This window comes from Eumetopias jubatus, unplaced genomic scaffold, assembly GCF_037043125.1.
Source record: "Eumetopias jubatus isolate StellerSeaLion01/CBP00866 unplaced genomic scaffold, mEumJub1_p1.0 scaffold_84, whole genome shotgun sequence".
Lineage (NCBI taxonomy): Eukaryota > Metazoa > Chordata > Mammalia > Carnivora > Otariidae > Eumetopias > Eumetopias jubatus.
Window position 1 is genome coordinate 76,860 of NW_028274890.1, and position 25,561 is coordinate 102,420.

General features: G+C 42.3%; 1 protein-coding gene across 1 annotated transcript in view; it reads left to right on the plus strand.

Annotated features, from left to right (window-relative positions):
* LOC148161724 (putative phospholipid-transporting ATPase IIB) overlaps positions 1–25,561 on the plus strand; it is a 106,302-nt gene that overhangs the window by 49,470 nt on the left and 31,271 nt on the right. The window contains exons 6-7 of the mRNA XM_088020611.1: positions 17,933–18,065; positions 19,715–19,795. Of these exons, the coding sequence (XP_087876737.1) occupies positions 17,933–18,065; positions 19,715–19,773 (192 nt within the window). The 3' untranslated portion in view covers positions 19,774–19,795. The remainder of the gene's footprint in view (positions 1–17,932; positions 18,066–19,714; positions 19,796–25,561) is intronic.

A 25,561-nucleotide genomic window follows, 5' to 3' on the forward strand; every position in this document is an offset into this window, starting at 1 on the left:
AACAGAGAAGCGACCACTTACTGGAAGAGTCATATTTTATCCCTTCATAGTAGTTACCCTTATTTTTGGCATATATATATATAAGTTGTTCTCTCTTTAAAATTTTGAGATACAGTTTCTTCTAACAGATAAAAATATACCCTAAATCACTAGTGTATGGTTCTGTTCTAGGTAGTCTCCTGCCTGATCACATTCTCTCCCTTTTTTCTTTTTTTTTTTTTAAATCTTCTTTCTTTTTTCAAACAACCTCTTATCTTATCAAGTCCTTTTATAAAATCTTTTATAATTTTCATCTTTACAGTCATCTTCTATCCCTTCATTGTATCAACCCTTATTTTGTACATATATGTCTTTCTTCCTTTAAAATTTTAGGAGACACTTTTTTCTAACAGACCAAAATACGCCCAAAATCTAGTGTGTGGCACTGATCTATGCACTAGCCTGATCATATTTGATCACATTCTGCTTTTTTTGTATTGTTTTTTTTTGTTTTTATCTTTTTTTTTCTTTTTTTTTTCTTTTCTCTTTCTTTCCCTTCCTTTTCCCCTGGTTTCAGGTCTTTTCTGATTTGTATACAGTATATTTGCTGGGGACGTTGTAAACCTGTTAGCATTTTGTTCTCTCATTCATCTATTCTCCTCTGGACAAAATGACAAGACGAAAAAAATCACCTCAGCAAAAAGAACAAGAGGTAGTACCGTCAGCCAGGGACCTACTCAGTACGGACATTAGTACGATGTCGGACCTAGAGTTCAGAATCATGACTTTAAAGATACTAGCTGGGCTTGAAAAAACCGTGGAAGTTATTAGAGAAACCCTTTCTGGAGAAATAAAAGAACTAAAATCTAACCAAGTCGAAATCAAAAAGGCTATTGATGAGGTGCAATCAAAAATGGGGGCACTAACTTCTAGGATAAATGAGGCAGAAGAGAGAATCAGTGATATAGAAGACCAAATGATGGAAAGTAAAGAGGCTGAGAAAAAGAGGGAGAAACAACTACAGGATCACGAGGGCAGAATTCGAGAGATAAGTGATTCGATAAGACGAAACAACATTAGAATAATTGGGATCCCAGAAGAAGAAGAAAGAGAGAGAAGAGCAGAAGGTATATTGGAGCAAATAATAGCAGAGAACTTCCTTAATGTGAGGAAGGAAACAGGCATCAAAATCCAGGAGGCACGGAGAACCCCTCTCAAAATCAATAAAAATAGGTCAACACCCCGACATCTAATAGTAAAACTTATGAGTCTCAGAGACAAAGAGAAAATCCTGAAAGCAGCTCGGGAGAAGAGATCTGTAACCTACAATGGTAAAAATATTAGATTGGCAACAGACCTATCCACAGAGACCTGGCAGGCCAGAAAGGACTGGCAAGATATCTTCAGAGCACTAAACGAGAAAAATATGCAGCCAAGAATACTATATCCAGCTAGGCTGTCATTGAAAATAGAAGGAGAGATAAAAAGCTTCCAGGACAAACAAAAACTAAAGGAATTTGCAAACATGAAACCAGCCCTCCAGGAAATATTGAAAGGGGTCCTCTAAGCAAAGAGAGAGCCTAAAAGCAGCAAAGATCAGAAAGGAACACAGACAACATACAGTAACAGTCACCTTACACGCAATGCAATGGCACTAAATTCATACCTTTCAATAGTTACCCTGAATGTAAATGGGCTCAATGCCCCAATCAAAAGACACAGGCTATCAGATTGGATTAAAAAATAAGACCCATCCATATGCTGTATGCAAGAGACTCATTTTAGACCCAAAGACACCCCCAGGTTGAAAGTGAGGGGGTGGAAAACCATTTACCATGCTAATGGACACCAAAAGAAAGCTGGGGTGGCCATCCTTATATCAGACAAACTAGATTTTAAAACAAAGACTGTAATAAGAGATGAGGAAGGACACTATATCCTACTTAAAGGGTCTACCCAACAAGAAGATCTAACAATTGTAAATATCTATTCCCCGAACATGGGAGCAGCCAATTATATAAGGCAATTAATAACAAAAGCAAAGAAACACATTGACAACAATACAATAATAGTGGGGGACTTTAACACCTCCCTGACTGAAATGGACAGATCCTCTAAGCAAAAGATCAACAAGGAAATAAAGAATTTAAATGACACACTGGACCAAATGGACTTCACAGACATATTCAGAACATTCCATCCCAAAGCAACGGAATACACATTCTTCTCTAGTGCCCATGGAACATTCTCCAGAATTGATCCCATCCTAGGTCACAAATCAGGTCTCAACCGGTACCAAAAGATTGGGATCATTCCCTGCATATTTTCAGACCACAATGCTTTGAAACTAGAACTCAATCACAAGAGGAAAGTCGGAAAGAACTCAAATACATGGAGGCTAAAGAGCATCCTACTAAGAATGAATGGGTCAACCAGGAAATTAAAGAAGAATTTAAAAGATTCATGGAAACCAATAAAAATGAAAACACAACTGTCCATAATCTTTGGGATACAGCAAAGGCAGTCCTGAGAGGAAAGTATATAGCAATACAAGCCTTTCTCAAGAAACAAGAAAGGTCTCAAATACACAATCTAACCCTACACCTAAAGGAGCTGGAGAAAGAATAGCAAATAAAGGATAAACCCAGCAGGAGAGGAGAAATAATAAAGATCAGAGGAGAAATCAATGAAATAGAAACCAAAAGAACAGTAGAACAGATCAACGAAACTAGGAGCTGGTTCTTTGAAAGAATTAACAAGATTGATAAACCCCTGGCCAGACTGATCAAAAAGAAAAGAGAAATGACCCAAATCAACAAAATCATGAATGAAAGAGGAGAGATCACAACCAACACCAAAGAAATACAAACAATTATAAGAACATATTATGAGCAACTCTATGCCAGCAAATTAGATAACCTGGAAGAAATGGGTGCATTCCTAGAGATGTATCAATTACCAAAACTGAACCAGGAAGAAATAGAAAACCTGAACAGACCTATAACCACTAAGGAAATTGAAGCAGTCATCCAAAATCTCCCAAGAAACAAAAGCCCAGGGCCAGATGGCTTCCCAGGGGAATTCTATCACACATTTAAAGAAGAATTAATACCTATTCTCCTGAAACTGTTCCAAAAAATAGAAATGGAAGGAAAACTTCCAAATTCATTTTATGAGGCCACCATTACCTTGATCCCAAAACCAGACAAAGATCCCATCAAAAAGGAGAATTACAGACCAATATCCTTGATGAACATGGATGCAAAAATTCTCACCAAAACACTAGCCAATAGGATCCAACAGTACATTAAAAGGATTATTCACCACGACCAAGTGGGATTTATCCCTGGGCTGCAAGGCTGGTTCAACATCCGCAAATCAATCAACCTGATACAATACATAAACAAAAGAAAGAACAAGAATCATATGATCCTCTCAATAGATGCAGAAAAAGCATTTGACAAAGTACAGCATCCTTTCTTGATCAAAACTCTTCAGAGTATAGGGATACAGGGTACATACCTCAATATCATAAAAGCCATCTATGAAAAACCTACAGTGAATATCATTCTCAATGGGGAAAAGCTGAGAGCTTTTCCCCTAAGGTCAGGAACGCGGCAGGGATGTCCACTATCACCACTGCTATTCAACATAGTATTAGAAGTCCTAGCCACAGCAATCAGACAACAAAAAGAAATCAAAGGCATCCAAATCGGCAAAGAGGAAGTCAAACTCTCACTCTTTGCAGATGATATGATACTTTCTGTGGAAAACCCAAAAGACTCCACCCCAAAACTGCTAGAACTCATACAGGAATTCAGTAAAGTGGCAGGATATAAAATCAATACACAGACATCAGTGGCATTCCTATACACCAACAACAAGACAGAAGAGAGAGAAATTAAGGAGTCGATCCCATTTACATTGCACCCAAAACCATAAGATGCCTAGGAATAAATCTAACCAAAGAGGCAAAGGATCGGTATTCAGAAAACTATAAAATACTCAGGAAAGAAATTGAGGAAGACACAAAGAAATGGAAAAACGTTCCATGCTCATGGATTGGAAGAACCAACATTGTGAAGATGTCAATGCTACCTAGAGCAATCTACACATTCAATGCAATCCCCATCAAAATACCATCCACTTTTTTCAAAGAAATGGAACAAATAATCCTAAAATTTGTATGGAACCAGAAGAGACCCCGAATAGCCAGAGGAATATTGAAAAAGAAAAGCAAAGCTTGCGGCATCACCATTCCGGACTTCCAGCTCTATTACAAAGCTGTCATCATCAAGACAGTATGGTACTGGCACAAAAACAGACACATAGATCAATGGAACAGAATCGAGAGCCCAGAAATGGACCCTCAACTCTGTGGTCAACTTATCTTTGACAAAGCAGGAAAGAATGTCCAATGGAAAAAGGACAGTCTCTTCAACAAATGGTGTTGGGAAAATTGGACAGCCACATGCAGAAGAATGAAACTGGACCATTTCCTTACACCACACACAAAAATAGACTCCAAATGGTTGAAAGACCTAAACGTGAGACAGGAGTCCATCCAAATCCTAAAGGAGAACACAGGTAGCAACCTCTTCGACCTCAGCTGCAGCAACTTCTTCCTAGAAACATCACCAAAGGCACGGGAAGCCAGGGCAAAAATGAACTATTGGGATTTCATCAAGATAAAAAGCTTTTGCACAGCAAAAGAAACAGTCCCCAAAACCGAAAGACAACCGACACAATGGGAGAAAATATTTGCGAATGACATATTAGATAAAGGGCTAGTATCCAAAATCTATGAAGAACTTATCAAACTCAACACCCAAAGAACAAATAATCCAATGAAGAAATGGGCAGAAGACATGAACAGACATTTTTCCAAAGAAGACATCCAAATGGCCAACAGGCACATGAAAAAGTGCTCAACATCGCTCGGCATCAGGGAAATCCAAATCAAAACCTCAATGAGATACCACCTCACACCCGTCAGAATGGCTAAAATTAACAAGTCAGGGAACGACAGATGTTGGCGGGGATGCGGAGAAAGGGGAACCCTCCTACACTGTTGGTGGGAATGCAAGCTGGTGCAACCCCTCTGGAAAAGAGTATGGAGGTTCCTAAAACAGTTGAAATTAGAGCTACCATTTGATCCAGCAATTGCACTACTGGGTATTTACCCCAAAGATACAAATGTAGGGACCCGAAGGGGTACGTGCACCCCAATGTTTATAGCAGCAATGTCCACAATAGCCAAACTGTGGAAAGAGCCAAGATGTCCATCGACAGATGAATGGATAAAGAAGAAGTGGTATATATACACAATAGAATATTATGCAGCCATCAAAAGGAATGAGATCTTGCCATTTGCAACGACGTGGATGGAACTGGAGGGTGTTATGCTGAGTGAAATAAGTCAATCAGAGAAAGGCATGTATCATATGACCTCACTGATATGAGGAATTCTTAATCTCAGGAACAAACTGAGGGTTGCTGGAGTGGTCGGGGGTGGGAGGGATGGGGTGGCTGGGTGATGGACATTGGGGAAGATATGTGCTACGGTGAGCGCTGTGAATTGTGTAAGACTGTTGAATCACAGATCTGTACTTCTGAAACAAATAACGCAACATATTTTAAGAAAAAAGAAAAAGAAGAAGATAGCAGGAGAGGAAGAATGAAGGGGAGTAAGTCAGAGGGGGAGACGAACCAGGAGAGATGATGGACTCTGAAAAACAAACTGAGGTTTCTGGAGGGGAGGAGGGTGGGGGGATGGGTTAGCCTGGTGATGGGTATTGAGGAGGGCACATTCTGCATGGAGCACTGGGTGTTATGAAGAAACAATGAATAATGGAACAGTACACCAAAACAAATTATGTAATATATGGTGATTAACATAACAATAAAAAAATAAAAAAGTTGTCAAGCATGTTAAGAAGGGAACAAAAAAAAACCCCTCTTTTCCACTTTTCCTGTACATTTACACAGTTCCAGAGTGCTCTTTCCTGAATGTGGATCTAACTTTCAATGTAGTTTTCCTTCAAATCAAAGAACTTCTTTCAGTATGTCTTGTAGGAGAAGTCTGCTAGATTAACTGTGAAAGTTTTTGCTTGAGAAAGGTCTTAATTTCACCTTCATTTTTGGAAGAGATTTTTCAAGTTTTTGTTTGACAGTTTCTCTTCTCTCTGCTTTGCCTTACAGCATATGCTGTCTCCTCTTTATTGTCTCTCCCTTTCTGTAGGCATTTTGAAGATTTTTTTTGTGATGTCTTCTTTCAGGAATTGGTGTATGTGTCTTCATTTGTCTTGCTTAGCGTTTGTTGGGCTTCTCGGATCTGGAGATTCTTGTTTCCCCCCCCCCCATTTCAAAAACTTTTAGCCTTTATTTTTCATGCCTTTCTGCCCAACCCCCTCCATCTGAGACATCAACGACGTGTGTTAGACCACTCATTTCCACAGGTCATTGAGGTCCCTTGCTTTTTACTTTCTGTGACTCGATTTGGTAGTTTCTGTTGCTCTCTTTTTTAATTCATTGATTTTTATCTTCTGAAGTATCTAGTCTTCTATTAAGATCATCCAGCAAATTTTTTATTCCAAATATTATATTTTTAATATCTGGAAGTGCCATGTGGTTCTCTCATTTTCATTACTGTTTAGATACCTTTCTTTCCTTCTTGATATGTTCATCGTTTCATTTAAATCTTTCAGCATTTTATAATACTTATTCTTCATTTGTTAATTCCATTGTCTCTGTTATTTCTTGGTATGGTTCTAGTTTTTTTTTTTAAGATTTATTTATTTGAGAGAGAGTGTGCATGCATGAGCAGGGGGAGTGGCAGAGGGAGAGGAAGAGAGAGAATCTCAAGCGGACTCCCTGCTGCGTGCACAGAGCCCAACATGCAACTCAATCTCAAGACCCTGAGATCACAACCTGAGCTGAAACCCAGAGTCAGATGCTTAACTGACGGCGCCCCCTAGGTTCCCAGTTTTTAAGTTTTTAGTTATTCTCCTGTTACAGGTCACAATTTCCTGCTTCTTTGCATGTATGGTAATTATTTTATTGGATGCTGGATATTCTAAGTGTTCCATATTTTTTCTTTTTTCAAAACCATTGATTTTATTTTCTTAGTTTAGCAGCTTGTGAATAAACTTGATCTTTTCAAGGCTTGTGCTTACACTTGATTGGGGTGGGCCTCGAGTCCCCTTTATTAGTGATGCTGGTCTAATCCTAGTACAAGGGCTTGATCTTTGTGGCACAGCCTTGGAAATTCTTGGTCGTTCAAAGGTGCCTGTAACTGGCCAGTCGGGCCTGACCTGTCCCCCATTCTGTGTCATCTCTGAGGTTGGTTCAGGGTAGGGCTCTCTGGTAGCACTCTTCCCGGCCAGACCTCATGTTTCCCACCCAGGTGTGTGGCGGCATCAGTAGACAGACTTGTGAGCGCGGTGCGGTAGCCTGCAGTCCCTTCCCCTTTGTTTCCCTTTCAGAGTCGTGCTCCCCAGAGCTCTGATCTCTGTCCCTAAATGTAGAAAGACTGCCATTTGGGGCTTGGCTTCCCCCTCATCCTGTGGTATGGGAAATCCACTTCTGCGAGAAGCTAGCTTCCCACAGGCTCCTATCTGTGTGGTCTTCTCCCAGGCGTCACGGGCCTGTGATGCTCTCAGAAGCACTGTGTCCATGTCTGAAAACAGCTGTTTCACATGTTGTGTCCATTTCCCCAGTGTTTTTGGTGGAAGGGCAAGTCTTATACCAGGTACAACAACATAGCTTATAGAAGCTTTTGATTAATGAGAAATACCAATGTCTGTGGACTAACCAATCTATGTGACATTTCAAATTATACTTAAAAGGTGGCTCATCGAGCATAATAATTTCAAACACCAAATTACTGGGTCTTTGTTTCTTGTGGACTTGGTTGTTGTAGGGACATCCCTGCCAGGAGGATATGGGACCCGGAGCACACTTCTGTGCTGGCCATCCTCCTGCCTCACTTCTGCTGTGTTTCAAGCTAACCAGTCCTTTGTCTCTGGACTCATTCTTGCAAAAAAGAAATGGAGATTAATTTTTTCCTGCTTATAATAGTAATATCATTGAAAATAATCTATACATCATAAAAAAGATGGGAACCAGTCATAATTTTACTTGTTAGCGTTGGCTGCCATTCACATTTGGGTAACAGTTATTCCTGGCGGTGCCCCTTCTCCACCCTTCCTTCCACCACGCACCTGCATGGCTGGATGATACTGTACGTACTTTTTAACTGTTCAACAGTATGCTGCCTAGTACTTGACAAACTATAACTTCAGTAACCAGCCTGGTATTTATTAGTGAATATGAACGGTAACAGTTTTGACATTTTATAGATGGTGTTAGAAATCAGAAGATAGAGATAGTTGAAAGATTTCGATTCTTTTGCCAAAACACCCCGCCCCAACACTGCAGCAGCATGCGCATCTCTTGGTGGCCTGCCCGTCTTTCCCATGCGATAAGTATAACTTGTGTTTATATTGGCACTTAATTTTTTAGTGAGGTTGAAGATACCTCTTACCTAAGAAAATCTGTTTCTTGTATTTTAGTTTCATAAGTTTCTGTTTGTGGTGTCTGCCTGTTTTCCTGTTGTGTGTGTTCAGAGGTCTTTATGTGCACTTTGTTCATCATGGATCAGTCTCCCGTTTCTTTAAGTCTTGTCTGAGTGTTTTCGTTGATGGTTTCTTTTGTCCCCGTGGAAGTCTGCCTGCTGGTGGCTGTGCCCAGGCCCCTGGCTGCAGTGACGGCCATGCTTCGGCACAGCTGCGTCCTGGTGTGCACCGTGAACTTGCATGTGTTAGAGGTTAGATGTGTTTCAGTAAAAACAACTTGTAAAAATCAAGTGGTTACTGCCTTTGGTCTCATGTTTAGAATGTTTCCACTCCATGATTATATTTTAAATGATTACTTTGAAAACAACCCCTGCTTTACAGTAAGATCTCCTATCCATGTAGCATTTATTTTGAGTCAAGCTGTGAGTGGGAAATCAAACTTAAGAAAACAACTTGTTAGCCAGTCGCAGTACCACGCACTGCTCACTATTTTAGCAAAAATTTAAAATTGCTCTCAATTGGTCTCACCGTTTTAAACCGTCAACATCAGTGCATGAGTGTGCCTGTCTCTCCCTACCTTTGCCAAGTGTGTGTTGCTTCTGAACTTCTTTGCCTTAGAATATCTTTTGCCATGTAAATATTTTACATTTTATTTAGGTAATTATTTGTTTTCCTTTATGCTTATGGGTTTTTCGTTGTGATCAGAAGGCTGTTCTCCTACCAATATTATAATTTTAACCACTGTAAGTGGTTTGTCAGTAGGAAATAAGAGACTGTTCATTAGTATTTCTGGTATTATAGTTATTAAAGCGTCGCTTGCACATGGACTCCCAGAGAAGGAAGGTTCATGACGTCACCACATCTGTGTGGCTACAAGGCTGTCGTAAGAGTGAGTGTCAAGTGGGTTCTTTCGTATCACATCGTGTGACACAGGCCTAATGGTGCTGGAGCCCGCGAATCCGCCCTCTGGTCCCCCCCTTTCTCAGCTCTTCCCGAGACTCACTCAGACTGCCTGTGTTTGTTGTCTGCTTTTCTTCATGTGGCAAAATCAAGCTGTGCTGTCGTTGTATTACTTAGGACATCTAGCTTACAGTTCTCATACTATTTGTGAAAATGGATTTGTGTTTATCACGAGACGCTCTTGCAGCCTCTTGGCTTCCTGATGTGATTTGAGCCGACTCGGGGGTTGGTGCTGCTATTTCTCAGTTGTGTGTTTCTCCTTTGTGCCCTGTTTCTCTTTTTCTGGCGTCCATTCTCAGTAAGCCCTCCAGGATTTAGACCGGTGGGGGAGATAAGGATGATTAATCATAACGGACTGGGAAAGATTTCTGTTTGCCGTATGCACAGATGGGGGCCCCACCCTGCGTCTCCTTTGCAGGAATCCAGTCACTGGCATGGACAGTTGGAAGTGAGTGCACTAGATAACCATTTGTAGTAGCTTTAGTTTGCTAGGAGTGGTAGAAAGGAAAGTGCAAAGTTAAAACACTGTATTGGAAAGAATGTGTCTGAAAGAAAATCCCGAGCTAACAAACCAGTAAGTGTACCTGAGGTGACGATGGTAACGCAGAACTCTGGGAGAGCGGGTGGCACATCCTGCAGAGGGGGGCGGCAGTGTCCCGCAGTTTGGCTGTGCGGACGTCATAGACAGGTGTGGGTGTGCGGGTGTACACAGTTGTACACTTTTACTGCATGTAAGTTATGTCTTAGAAGAGTAGTTAACACCCCACTCTGTTATCATCCGTACCTTTGAGTGTCCTATTGGCCATGATCCACAGGAAGTGACATTTTATTATGCTCAATATTATAAGGATCTTTTCTTCATTTTTATTAGTGACAGAGGTGTATAAATTTCAAAAACAGTTACAGAGTTATAGTATACAGTTCATATAATGCTAATTTTTAAAAAATTTTATGGTTGATGTACTTTGATAGAGAGTTTGAATAAGCATTTAGGTAAAGTAACTAGTAAATGAAAACATTTTAAGTTTTGATATGACCATAAACTCAAAAAGCAGTATATTCTAGAAAAAAGGGAGTTTCACTGAATTTCTGGTTCATTAATCAATTTTTTCTAGCTTCATATAATTTGGCACATATGGCTAGATTTCATAGGGAAAAAAGCTCCAATTTCATTATGGATTCAGGCACGGCAATTTGGTTTTTCATTTAACAGCTTACTCTTCCCCTGTCACTCACTTTGACTTCTCTGTCTCTGATGTAATGGATTTGGGGATATTTGGTGTCCTTCCCTGTTTGTCGCATCATCAGTTTAGCATTGTGACACCAAGCAGTAAACCTGCAAACCTCAGAGCTTTAAAGAACCGAGGATACCACCAAGAATACCCTCTCCGATTTTGTTGTATTCCCTGATCTCACGATGTGATCCGTTAAAATCGGAACAAGCCATTTGATAATAACTGTGCTGCAGACCCTGTGACGGCAGGCTCAGCTTCTCGTTGCCACACAGGCAGCTGGAAGGCATGCTTCTCCAGCACCCGTAGATATTTGGGAAACGTGTCTCTGGCTTTTGTGATCAGGCAGATTTATTAACAACAGTGAGGTCACAATAAATCATGACTTGCTGATTTATTTCAAAAGATCCATATAGCAGTAAACAATACCATTTACATTTAATTAGTTTTCTTGAACGAAAGGCAATTTTATTTGTAATGAACCACCTGTTATGATTAAGGATGTATTTTAATGACCTTTAAGTAATGCGAACAAATGTTGCCCTTGACCTAATAGCAGAGGCTTTCCTACATTATTGAAAACTTCAGAATGATTTTTAAATGATCGTGAAAAGCCTCGAATGACATTCTCATTATTGTGCCATTATTCAGTCATTTGATGTCTAATATACTAAATGAAACGCATTCCTCTGAATGTTCATATGCATGTAGAAATGAGGATTGTTGCTAGAATTGTTCTTTATTTCCATGTATCAAAAGGTAGTCTGTTATGCGAGAGCTTCATTTTTTGAAAAATACTTCGACAGGGTAATACTTAAATGATGAAGGGTTCTTAGACCTGCCTTATCCCAGGAGTCGTTTGCCTGCTTATGAAACATTCTCATTGTATTTCCCTAAGTCCACAGTTATCACACGGTGTGGGTTTTGTCTTGTGTAAACCAGCTTGACTTAACTTGAAAATAACTTTTAATTAGTTAATGTATACTCTGTAAACTGCAATAGCAGACCCGCTGTGGTTAGCTGCTCTCTCCATGCTTTATCCAGTGTAGCATCTGTGTTCTCTAGAAAATTGAAAATTCATCAGTGTGTGTTTTCCAGGCCCTGATGAAGGTGTGTGAATGAGCTTTCCCAAATCAGATTCTCAAAGAATTTCTAGGGCAGGAATGGGGATGAGGTCTCCTTCTGCCCTGTCGGCGTTCTCTGCTGGCAGGGGCCACCCTCAGTGTCACGGGCAGAAGTGGCAGGTGCTGTGTGGTCAGTGGCCTCTGCGCCCTGGAGTCAGACTCAATGAGTGTGTCTTGAACTCAGTAGTTCAAGGGTATTTCCCATGGAGAGGGCCATTTTGGTCATATTCTGAGAGTAATTTTTGGAGGTTCAGTCATGAGTCTCATTCCTTCCTGTGATTTTGGAAGGACCTCACTCCACATACTAAATCCCTTTCTGCTTCTGAGATCGGGAGTGGTTTCTGTTTCCTGAACTGCTGCACCACAAATTAGGAGAGAAGTTTTTTCCCCTCACTTGACAGCCCAGAGGTGGGTGGTCCCAGGCTGAGAAGGCAGCTGTGTCATCATCGATAGGTGACTCTCCCCTGTGTCCCACATGACTGCTCCCCCCCCTGCCATAGCGCGTCTCGTCGTGTTCCGCCCCACGCAGCGCGAGCTGGCTGGAGAGAATGCGGGGCGAGGGCTGCGTTTTGCAGCGGGGGCCATATGCCCGTCGAAGGCCTGGGAGTCCTGTCTTTGAACGAGAGTTGGGGAGGACGGTGGGGTGTGCGGTGTCTCTGCGGCACCATTTCTGCAGTTTGTTTTCTGGTGAGTTTCTTTGATTTCCTCTCGTACTTCCTCCTGGGTGGTGCACACTAAAACTTTTCAGTTAGTTCTCCTGGAGGATTTGGCTGCCCTCAGAGCAGAATGCTCCCTCTGGGGTTGTTATGGTCACCACTTTTATGAGAATCAGGTCTTTCACACTTGTTCTTCCAGTAAGTCTAAGCCACTTGAAGATTTGTGTGCTCCCCACCCACCTAGATTAAAGTAGGAAATGAAACGTAAACCGCGAAATCCATGTTTTCTAGAAATGAAGGAAGCTCTATCATTTTTAGGCTGTTGCTTGTTTTCTGTGAAAGAACATTTTCTTTAAGCGATAGAGCCTGATGTACAGCCCACCATTCGAGGCTCCCACGAACAGAGGAGATCAGACAAGGTTAGATAAATTGGGGTTTCCAGGAATAGAAGACAAGAAATACAAATCTCTAATACATTTTAAGAAATTGGAGGGGATATTACAGCCCAAACAGAAGCTATGAAAAAAAGATCACATGGAAAGTAGACCTCTTAGAAAGACATGATTGCTGAAATAAAAACGTAAATAGGACTGGAAGATGGATTGTTCTGCATCTCTGAGAACGTAGGCCAGAGGTGGGAAGCATGCATGTGTGACTACCATTCCTAGCTCGGTCCTTAATACTACCTGTAATCATTTTATGTGTGTGTTTTCACTTGCATTGAGGTAAGTTTTGGAGACAATGAATTGCGCATCATTAAGCTGTACACTTCAGTATACCTCTGAAACCATCACCACAGATAAGATAGTCCGTAGCCCTTGTTTTGTGTCTGTGACCACCTGTGGTCCTATCACCAGTGGCCAGTGTTTTCAGTCTTCTCAGCTCTCCCGCGGCTCCTCCTACACCTGCCCTTAATCACCGCTTCCCCCTGCAAGGTAAGGTCACGTGAGGAGAGAAGGGCAGGTGTGTGATCCTTCTCGCAGGAGCTTGTCTTACAGAGGAAAGGGATTATAGCGAGTGGAAATTCCTTCTCTTTCCCGCCAGTACGTGAACAGTACTATGCGTACTGGTATTTATTTTTTCTCCCTTTGACCTCTTATGATGAAGAATGGTTCCTTCTCCTGTTGAAGGATAATTCTTCCACCGCTTTGGCCTAACACTGCTGTTTAGAGACCTTGGCAGCAAGACCACGCCCTGCCCTCTCTCTTCCTGACCCTCCCTCACAGGCTGTCTCCTCCACTGCTGCCCACAGCTCCAGTGTCTCAGACATTCCTTTCGCAGTTTTAGGTTAGTTGAATATATTTAGAATTCTGTTTTACTTAATCTGTTAGCTTTTTAGCTATACCTCTTCACAGTTGCTAGAGATCATATTATGCATTTAACTAAAAGTGTGCTGTGGAAAGTTAAAATTGTGTCACTTGACATAAAATGTAAGAACCTTGTCATTGGATGGGTCCATTTCCCCTGCCTGTCCTTTATGCTGAAAGCGTATTGTGCCCTTTCTGTACGCATGTACGTTTATATGCACTATGTCTGCATATGAACTCTTCCGATGTTTTATCTGTATTTTAAGGAAACATTAAGTGGAAAAACAGGATTTATTATTTTTGTTCCTCACCATTCCTTCCTAAAGACTGAATTTGTACTGGATACTATTTCCCTTCAGCCTAAAGAATTTCTGTTAACATTTCTTGTAGTGTATATCTGCTTATAGTGAATTCTCATTCTTATTTATCTGAAAACATCTTTATTTCACTTGTTTTTGTGAAGGATATTTTTGCTGAATATTGAATTCTTGGATGACAGATATCCCCCCTCCCCCGTAGCACTCTGTTTTGTTCCACTGTCTCCTGCTTCCATTATTTCTAATGAGAAATCAGTATTATTTTGATAGTTGTTCCCTGTGTGTAATATGTCGTTTTCTGTGGGTACTTTTGAGATTGCTCTTTGGTTTTTTAGTGGTGTTACCTTGGGTTTTCTTTTCTTTCTTTCTTTCTCTTTTTTTAATTTTATTTATCTGCCTAGGGGTTTTCTAGGCTTCATACATCTGTCTGGGCTGTCAACATATTTTGCATATTTTTAGTCATTATTTCTTCAAATAGTTTTCCTTCCGCATTCTTTTTCCACTCCTTCCAGGAACCCAGTTGTAAGCACGTTAGATCTCCTGATACCCTGTCAGTGGTACTGCAACCATATCCTTTCCTAAATCTTTTTTCTTTGTGTCTTCAGATTCATTATCTCTTGATCTTTCTTCAAGTTCACTGACTCTGTTCTTTCATCTCCAATCTCCTGTTAAGTTCGTCTAATAAGTTTACTTCAGATATTGTATTTTTTTAACGCTAGAATTTCCATTTGGTTCTTTTTCCTTAAACATATACTTTTTTCTGTACTGTGGTTTCCCATTGCTTTAGGAGAAGATTTTCCTTTTATTCTTTGAGATGTTGAAATTGCTTTGAAATTCTCATCTCTTAATTCTGATATCTGGTCATCTCAGAAATAGTCTTTATTGATTGAATTCTTTCCTGAATATGGATCTTGTGTTCTTCTGTCTTCATACGTCTAGAAGTTTGTTTGGATGGTGTCTTCAGCATTTCTAATGATACATTATAGACACTCTGGATTGCCTTATGGTCTTCTAAAGGGTGCTGTTTTTTGAATTTGGTTTTGTTCTACTTGGTAGTTCACTGGGCTGAAGTCGAACTCTGAGCTCTAGCTTCCCTGCAATTGGGGGTCTTTGTTCACTTCTTTCAGCTGGACTGCTGGAAAGCCGCCCCGCATGTGGGTCATGTGGGGTCGGGGTGAGAGGATGCCAGAGTTAGGGCCCCTCCGAGGCACTCTCCCACCTCAGGTCTCCACGTCCCCCGTCGCTCCTCAGCCGCTGTGGTTACCCCCATCTTTGGCCTCTGAGTCTTCATGCCTTCAAGTCTGTGATTTTTCTAAGTGCGGAAGCCACGCTAAAACATTTATTCTGAGGCAAACCCAAAATATAACAAATAACAAAAAATGAAAATGAGAAGTATAAAAATGGTCAACTCTCTGTTTTGGGGGACCTTCAAGACCACCCCCAGTTTTAATGATTACCTGGGAGAATCCCCCAGGACTCAGCACATAGTCCTCCTCATGACCATGATTGATTTTAGCAACGGGACACAGGGCACAGACAGCCGAGTGAAAGGCCCTGGGGTGAATCTGAAGGAAGCATGGCGCACGGTTCCGGAGCGCCTCCCAGTGGACCCTCACAGGACGTGCTGCACACCCCCGGCAGCACGTTACGGGAACACAAGTGAGATGGTGCCTACCAAGGAAACACAGGAGAGACTCATGGAGGCATTCCTCTGTCTGGCACATGTCAAGGTGCCAGACTCCCAGAAGGAAGCCTATGTTCGGTATAAACCACGCTGCTTGAATAAATCATTCAGGCACAGTGAGTCTTTCTTATCTGGGAATGGTGGGAATGCTCCTGAAATCCACATCTCTAGACCTCACCCAAGGGCCAGCCTTGCTTGTGAGCAGGCCTTTCTCAAGTCTGCGTTCCTTTTTCTGCACAGCCTACTGCCTCAGCCAAGGTGTCTTCACAGGAGAAGTGCTAGCAGTATTGTTCTGGGACCTCACGCAGCCGGGTGAGACCAGTCTGCATGCCTGCTGCCAGGTCTGCCTCGTATAGGCCCTGGCCAGAGCCCGTTAAAACAGTACCGTTCACCTTTTACCACCATGTCCAAGTGAGAAATCCCAGCTGCCAGACGTGCTGTAGGCCTCGCAGCCCCTTTGGATCTCAGATGCCAATCACTGGCAGCAGGAGGGTTTCCTGCTGGACTGGAGAGCCTGCCGACAGTTGTGAGAAGCAAAAGTGCCCTCTTTCCTCTGCTCCTCCCCAGTGTTGTGCCACCAGGAGTCTTCATGTTGTCTTCCCAGACTTTCAGCTGAAAGGGTTTTATGCAAGAAGCACAAAACATTTGGGGAGCCTGGGTGGCTCATTTGGTTGAGTGTCTGACTCTTGGTTTTGGCTCAGGTCATGAGATTGAGGGATCGAGGGACCTCAGGGTCATGAGATTGAGCCCTACATCAGGCTCCGTGCTTGGCGGTGAGTCCACTTGAGATTCTTTCTCTGCCTCTCCCCCCACCCCCGCTCGCTCTTTCTCCTGCTCTCTCTCAAATAAATCTTTAAAAAAAAAGAAGAAGAAGAAGAAGCACAAAGCATTTTTTACATGAAATTATTTTTTTCTTTAGAGAAAGAGAGATAGTGTCGGGGGGGCGGGTGGAGGCAGAGGGGCAGACGGAGAAGGAGAGAGAATCTTAAGCAGCCTGATGACCTGAGATCATGACCTGAGCCAAAATCAAGAGTCAGACTCTTAAGAGACTGAGCCACCCAGGTTCCCCATACAGGAAAATACTTTTATACAACTTAATCCTGAAGACACATCATGTTTAGGAATTGGTCAAGAGGAAATCTGAATCTTCAAACCATTTCAAAATGGCTTTACATACCCCACCACCGCTTTTGTCCCCATCATTTATCTGGGGAATGGCCCACAGAGATCATGTACTTTCTGGGGCAGTGGCACTTACTAATCAAACTACCTTACTCTCAGGTGCATACAGGGGGAGGTGAGGGAAGTGGGTTCAGGCTCGTGGTCCACTGTTGCAAACTGCAGCTGATCTGGAATGCCAAGCACAAGTTAACAGCAGCCAGACACTCCCGAGACAGATGGGGCTGTGGAGGGTCACCAGCATGGGATGGACCTCCCTCTTGCAGCTTTGGGCAGGGGTCACAAGTTGGTGCCCCTAGCATCTTGATTTCATATGGCCCATCAGAGCATGGGCCCTTGATCGTGGGCAGCTCAGGGAAACCAGATGGCCCAGCCAGCATCCGGGTTGTTTGAATGGTTCATTTCCCTCCAGGGGTTGGGAATTCTTGCACTTGTTGCAGGTCCCAGCTCTGTTTGCGAGCCTGTTCCTCGATTCAGCTTGGCGCTGATCGTGCCATGCTTGAAACAGCCCTGGGAGACCACGTAGGGTCCAGCTTAGAGTCAAGTGCAGGCATTTGGGGTCTGTTGAGTCCAGGGTTCCAGATGATGGGACTTCCAGGCCATGCTGGGAGAGCTGTGCTAAGACGCAGCATCAGCCCTGCTCCAAGGAGGGCTTGAGGGGACGGTGGAGATGGGGGAGGGGGGTGCCTCGTTCTCAGGACACATTGGGAAGCCCACCCTGTTCAGACACCAGCTTGGCCCTCCATCCACAGCTTTTACCTTGCTGTGCAGTGAGCTTGAGTCTGACGAGTTCTTGTGTGAGTGGCTCGTTTTCTCTTTTTCCATTCGTTTTTTCAGTAGTTGCTAGATTGTTGTATCAAACCTGCATTTGTATTACAGAATTTACCTTAAACTTAGAAGTCTCTTTTCATTTTCCAGTTGAGTACCTTCAGGTATCTTCAAGCCCTCCTTGGAGCAGGGCTGATGCTGCGTCTTAGCACAGCTCTCACAGCATGGCCTGGAAGTCCCATCATCTGGAACCCTGGACTCAACAGACCCCAAATGCCTTCAGGTATCTTCAGGTGTACGTGATGCCCGTTGTTAACGCGTAGATTATTAACGAAACGGAAAAGGAATCCTAGTCTTCCTTCAGAGGGCAGCAGGGAGACTGGAAATGCGGGCAGCGCATGGGCCAGGGCACTGTGGCTTCAGGGTCCTGAGGGCAGGCAGGCAGCAGCCCTGGCGAGGAGCATGGGGACACAGCGGGCTGGGGTTCTTTCCCTCCTAGCTGATGTGGGTCTTGTTTAAATTTCAGGCCTGTAATAAGGACAGATTTCTGAAACTTCCGTATAGCATTGTACTTGTCCAGCTTTCTGATAGCCAATTAAGAATAGATATATATATTTTAAAACAACTGAAATCCCAAGAACTCAAAGACTTCTGATAGTTTACTCTGAAAGGCTCCAGTATCATCTCCATTGGTGGATGTAACTCACCCACTAAGAATATTACTTGTGTCCACATGAATCAGTTTGAAAAATACAGGAGCATATTTAGATTATAACAAATTTAGTAGGTCACTCTACATCCACATGATCATTTGCATCCTCCCTCTGTGAACTCAGGTATGCTTCCTACCTGTGTGCTTTGGAGTTTTGTCTCCTAATGTCAGTTACACGCTGGTCACGTTAGGATGTGTGGGATCACCACACAGAAGAAATGGGAAGTCACTCGCCCTTGGGCTGTCTAGTAGGCAGTACAGTCAGAATCCTGTGTGGGTGTTGGTGGTTAAAGTCCATACAGGCAAGGAACTTTTTGGTACTATAAATTCTTTGTGATCTCCTGGTAAACATAATCATGCACCATTAAAAAAGTAAAATTTGTTATCAATACGTTTTCACCTATTATAACATTATTTTAATAAAATTATATAGAGTTTTAAAAACTAAAATTTATAAATCAACAGATGTACTTTTATAAATTGCCTTAAAATAAGGTGCTTCAGTGTCATGTCCAGAGACTTACTGTTTAAGCATTTACCTGTTGCCTGTGAGTCGGGTAATCTAAACGACTTTTTTCTACTTCAGAGCTAGTTCTGGGAAAGTTGCTGTGATGTGTGAATAGTTAAAGCCTTCCCATACAATTTTATAAATATAGATCGTGGGGATGTGCTTCAGGCACATGGGAGAAATGCAATATGTTCATAGCTTCAAGGAAGTCAGCTGTTTATGGCAAATGCAGTAGCTGTTAGAAGAAAATCATGCAAGTAAATTTAGGAATTCGCTAAATTGTTTTATAGAACTTATGCGGAATTGTGAGGATTATTTAAATCCCACTAAATTCTTGGGTACCCATGTAACTCCTGAGTACTCATACACAGTATGACAGAACTCCACGAAGTATATTTCCACCTTTAAACTTGGAATCTGGGACAGCCCCAGGCGACATGGAGCTTTTGAGCAACTCCCAAGTGCTCGACATACACCTATCATTAAGTAGTAGTCTTTTAGAACCAAGAGAAATTGCCACACCTCTGTTGAGCTTAAAAATTATTTCCCTTAGTTATCCTCCATCCTAACCTAGTGTTGGCACACAAAGTATAGGAAAACCGACCATCGCTTTTGGTACATAACATATGAAAAATATTAGTTGGTGATTGAAAAATTTCCAAGTAATTTTGTCTAATTATAATGTAATTAATTCAGATATTCTGTATTCCAGGACCTTTTTTCAGTCAGTGCTTATGTGTATGCCCAGAAGCCACAACTGGATATTCATAGTTTTGAAGGCACATTTACCAGGGTAAGTTAAATCTTTTGTTAAATACAAATATATTCATTGTGTATATACGTTAAAAACAGCAAACCTTAAATTTGAATAAATGAGAACAGAAGCTTTGAACTGAAAAGGAAAAGCCTAGACAATGTTTCAAGTTCTTAAATTTTCCCACATCCGGTCTCTGTGGGATATACTCAGTACAGTGTTTTTGTTCAGCATATTTACTCTGGAGAAAGTCCTTCTCCCTGAAAATATTACGAGCCAGTAAGATGAAGTACTTTCACTAGTTCAGTGTGAGTTTGGATAGGATTTAATAGACTGTGATACCCACATTGTTTCCTGGTTTGTATTGACTGGATGGCTGTGCATCTGCTCATGTACCCGTGTGTGCTTCATTTGATTCTTTGCACGATCATGGTGTTTTGCTATAGCTTGAAGTCCCTTCTCCCCAGTGACTCCCCAATCAGATTTGGAGGACTCAGTAACTTTTGATTTTAACAGCTGATATTATAAATGCTTCATAATACTTAAGGAGTTTTTGGGGGCACCCGGGTGGCTCAGTCGTTAAGCGTCTGCCTTCGGCTCAGGTCACAGTCCCAGGGTCCTGGGATCGAGCCCCACATCGGGCTCCCCGCTCAGCAGGAGGCCTGCTTCTCCCTCTCCCACTCCCCCTGCTTATGTTCCCTCTCTCGCCGTGTCTCTCTCTGTCAAATAAATAAAATCTTTTAAAAATATATATATAATCCTTAAGGGGTTCTAGTATATGTCTATAGTTTACTTTTAATTGCTGCAGATTTCTGTTGGTATAGTGTGCTTCGTTTCCCTCTTGTTCACGTACCAGGATTAGTGAGCAGTTGTCATCATTTGAGAAAGCACTTGCTAATGCCAGATAATGAGGAAATTATGGGGATGTAAAAATGAGGATGCCTGTGGAGGAGATAGTCATTGGCCATTGCTTTGTAACTTTATTTTTACGAGTGCTTCAGTAACAGTATGTTCAAGGTGTTCATGGAAACAGATGAGGGAGACGAGGCAGTGCATAATGAGATCTGGAGAGAATACCAAGATCTTTTATGTGTTTTTGTAAAAATATTTATGAAGAAAGCATCTTCTAATTAAAGACAATTTAGCATTATTTGAGAAAAAGCCTTTCCAAAGGGCTTCCTTAGTACGGTAAGAGTTATTAACTTAGGGGCGCCTGGGTGGCTCAGTCAGTTGAGTGTCTGCTTTTGGCTCAGGCCATGATCCCAGGGTCCTGGGATTGAGCCTCACATCAGGCTCCCTGCTCAGCTTCTCCTTCTGCCTCTGCCACTCCCCCTGCTTGTGCGCTCTCAAATCTTTCTTCTGTCAAAAAAAATGGATAAAATTAAAAAAAAAAAGTTATTAACTTAGCCACTATTAATATTTTGGAATAATATTTGCTTACTTCCTTTCTGTTTCACAGATTTATATTGCTTATCACTTGCTAAGAGTTGGAAATGTCTGCTAGACAATGTGTGGAATCCCCCTGAAATCAGTGCGAGGGAGCGAGAGTTTGGCTGAACACAGCCAGGCTGCAAAGCGCAGTTCACACAGTGCGTGACTGAGCATGGGACAGTGCGTGACCTGTGTGCATGGCCGAGCGTGTGAGACTGTATGTGAGTGAGCGTGCAGATGTGGGGGAAGGGTAGCCAGGCTCCTTCCTGAAGGTCTTGTCAGAAGAAGGATGAGGCCATTTAAGGATTTTCAGCTTAGAAGAGAGATTGTAATATTGGTGTACGTAAAAGAGTCCTCTAGACTTCCGGTTTGCTTGGGATGAAGGCAGTCACCTGAATTTGCTCCCGTCCCACTGCGTCCCCAAACCGTACGGGTCAGGTGCAGGTAGCTCGGGCTGCCTGTAGCTCGTGCACGCAGCACACAGGGGAGAAAGAAAACACTGTGAGCTCCAGTTTCTGTGGTGAGGAAAAGGACCCCACATGGCACAGTCACCTCCAGAGCCAGGAGAGGGCACAAGGATTTTCTCTCCGGATTTGGATCTGAGGGCGGCTTTGTAGTTCTCTGAACTTCTATTTAGCTCGTGTGAGTTACCGCATGTTCTTGATGGGAACAGTCCTGGCCTTTCGTGGCCTCCATTTAGTGTTTCTGACAAGATTTTATTTCACTCCTTTTAAATACATTCATAGTGAATTCCGGATTATTTTAGGAGAAAAAGCTTTATTTTTTGTGTACATCTTTCAAAAAGGAGGAAAGGAAAAACCATGCTAAATAACTGGTTTTCTAACTGGAAAGTGGAAATCACCAGTATTAAGTGAGCGTTTAAAGAAGTGACATCTGCATATATTCCTTTTCTAGAGTATGAACTACAAGGGAGAGAAAACATAGTGTATATCAGCCTAAGTAATTAAATAAGAATCAGAGCGAATTAATTCAGGTGTCCTGTGGCAATTCACGTATTATGTATTCTGTTGCCTGAGCAGCATCTAATTATGCACATTGTGAATACTGTCCGCTGCTTACCCTATAATGTCAGGGTAACCCCAACTGCTCACTGCATGACATCCCGAGTGATAGAAATGATCCATGTTATTATTGATAGAATTGATTTGCTTATTGTTCAGGACCTAGCAACTCTCCCTGAAGTTTAGAGTTTAAAACTGTAGCCAGTTTGAAATACTATCAGTGTTCCTAGGCCTTTAACATCGCCTTCCCATTTAATGTTCTTTATATGTACTTTCTGCTGTCATTTCTTCTGCAAACCATAGCACACTCATCATTGTTCAGGTCTTTTCCAATCAAAATACTCTATCCTTTCTAAAAAGCAGATCTCTATTGTTTGTTAAGAGGGGTGCACTATTGTGAAAACAGCTTCATGTGGTGACATTTTGCTTTCTCCCTCCCCAGAGCAAATTTCATCTTTGCAAACTGTGTAACATTAAGGAGAAGGAAACCGAGAGACAAAGTGACTTAGAGATAATTTCTTACCCATCTTCCCAATCTTTATTCTGTACTCTATGAGATTGGTAAAGAGCTATCTTTTACAATAATTTTCTGAATATTAGAAAAAGTTTAATGTTTAAAGTCCCTCATTGTTATTACAGAATTGAAAAGAATCTGCATAGATATTGTGTGTTCTTCAGTACGTAATTGTGCTAGAAATAGACAGAATGAATTCACATGATTAAATAGTTGTAGAAAAGTAATGGGAGAACCAACTTAAGTTTCTAAAATGAAATTGTATTGAACCTTTTATTTGCAGTTTAGAAAGCCTTATAATAATGGAAAGACTGACAAAATTTACATATTTTAAAAGATTTTATTTATTTTACAGAATGAGCGAGAGAGAGCGAGCACAAGTGGGGTGGTGGGGGGAAGAGCAGAAGGAGAGGGAAAGAATCTCAAGCAGACTCCCTGCTGAGTGCAGAGCCTGACACGGGGCTTGATCTCACGGCCCTGAGATCATGACCTGAGCTGAAATCAAGAGTCGGATACTTAATCGACTGGACCATCCAGCTGCCCCATGTCTATTTTTTAATGCCTTATTTTCTTGGAGTTTGACACAGTGGGAAATGTTGTACTAAAGGGTATGTGTGCATAGGTAATGTTTAGATGTCCATATGTAGGGACCCCTAGGAAGAGTTTCAAAGTCATAAAATTGTACTCATTTGTACTTTTGTGGTCACTTGTTGATGGGCAGCTACAGGCAGGTTGTGCCTCAAAGGAGTGCTTCAAAGGCATGCCACGGATTAGGACAGCTTAGAATAACAGCCGACTGCTGGCTTCCCGCGGAGTGCAAAGATAAGGGGTGCTGGAGAGTAGAGGGGGGGCTCCACGTGTTTCTACTCTTTGATTTCTTCAATTACTGGGCAAATATGGGTGCCTGCTCTGCACTTGGTGCTCAGAAGATCTAGGTCAACACCATAGTTACATAGCTCACAGTCTGGGTCGGGGGGAGAGAAGCATGGAAATTGCCACGATACATGAAGATAATTCAGAGTTCACATTAGAGAATCATTTTATTTGTTTCATACTTTTTTTTTTATTTTTTTTAAAGATTTTATTTATTTATTTACAGAGAGAGAGCGAGAGCAGGAACACAAGCAGGGGGAGTGGGAGAGGGAGAAGCAGGCTCACCGCTGAGCAGGGAGCCCGATGTGGGGCTCGATCCCAGGACCCTGGGATCATGACCTGAGCCAAAGGCAGCCGCTTAAGCGACTGAGCCACCCAGGCGCCCCTGTTTCATACTTTAAATGATAAGTGTGTGAGTCAACAACTGGCAGGTTTTATCCAAATTATATACTCCATTTGCTAGGTTGTGGCTGTAACTCCTAGATTAACATATAATTGAAAGATAAGCCATGTGGACCATATTTGGGAAATAGGAGTGAGTGTACATACGTTGTTCTCTATCCAACAGTGTCTTTCAGGGTTGGATTCTAAGACCATCTCTCAATGGATCAGAAGTTAGACATTTTAGTTCAGCTATAAATAAATTCAAGTACAAAACAGTTGATGCAGAGAGGCCACATACTCCTCTTTTGAATGTTGATGCTTTGTTCTGTAAAATCATAAAAGTCAAAGGGGAACTCCGTTTTCTTGGAGGATTTATTTCTCAGGTGATTGTTACCTCTGCTTTGAACAGCTGCTTTGGTTCTACACAGAGGGACCAAGTGGCAGCTCCCTTCCCGGGCATTTTCCTGTGGAAGAATCGAGCGCACAAGCACAGTACTTGCATACCGTCCCGTGTGGTAAAGACGCTCATGACGGTACGCGGGCTGCTGTGCGGGAGCTCCGTCAGAGGCCGGCTGTGTTTGAACATTTGTAAGGCTGTGGTCACCATTGCTGTGAAGCTGTATAAACTGAAGTGGTTACAAGTGCTCCGAAGTGGGACAGTCTTTCTCCTTCTGATGTAAACTCTAGTGTGACTCTTCTGACTCTTCCAAGTTGTTTCTCAGAAACACATTTTTAGTGGGATCGTGGAAGCCTGATGTTTTTTTTTTCTTAAAAAATACTTTTCCATAGTATTTTGTATATTGATGCCGTTATGTAATTATCAATAGGTTTTTCCAGCTACACCTACTAAATGCAGCAAAGTGTAGAACAGATTTTACTTGAGAAACTATATTTGAAGAAGTAACTTCAGAGTGACTGTAAGATGAAAAAGAAAGTGAGTGTGTCTCCAGAAGCAGAGCTTTGGCCATACACGGGGGCCGTGGTCCACAGATCCCTTTCATCAAGGGCCGTCTGCGGAGCTCCTGGATCTTAGACCCAGTTTAAGAACTGATACTCAGAAGACTTCCTTTTCTGTTCTGTTCTTTGCTACCGTTGCGCTCCTGCCCGTCCGTGCGTGCGCCGGTGGCGCACTGTGTGTCACTGTGTGTGTCCCTTTTTGGCTCTTGCACTAGACCAGGGACAACTGCGGTGAAAGGCGTGCTCAGCTCTCCTCCCGGCCCCAGCCTCTAACACGGGCTGTGGGCTCTGCCTAGGAACCGAGTGCATACTGGAAAGAGTAGAATGAACTCTCCTCTTCCCACAGGATGTACCCTAAGCACATTTACATTATATACCCCTCTCTCTTCCTAAAATGGGTTGTATTTCAAGAAACAGCACCCACCTGTGTTTTGAACACTGAATGGCATCGCAGTCAAATGACGAAGCCTGTCTTATCTGTCGAGTGGTAGCTTTCTTTTTAGGGCTCTCTGACGGCCTCGCGAGGGCTCTAGATGGCTGTGGTCCGAGGACTTAACTGCTGACTGTCCAGTGCTTGGAATGCAAGAGGCTGAGCAGCGGCTGGTCCTGCTGTCCCATGTCCAC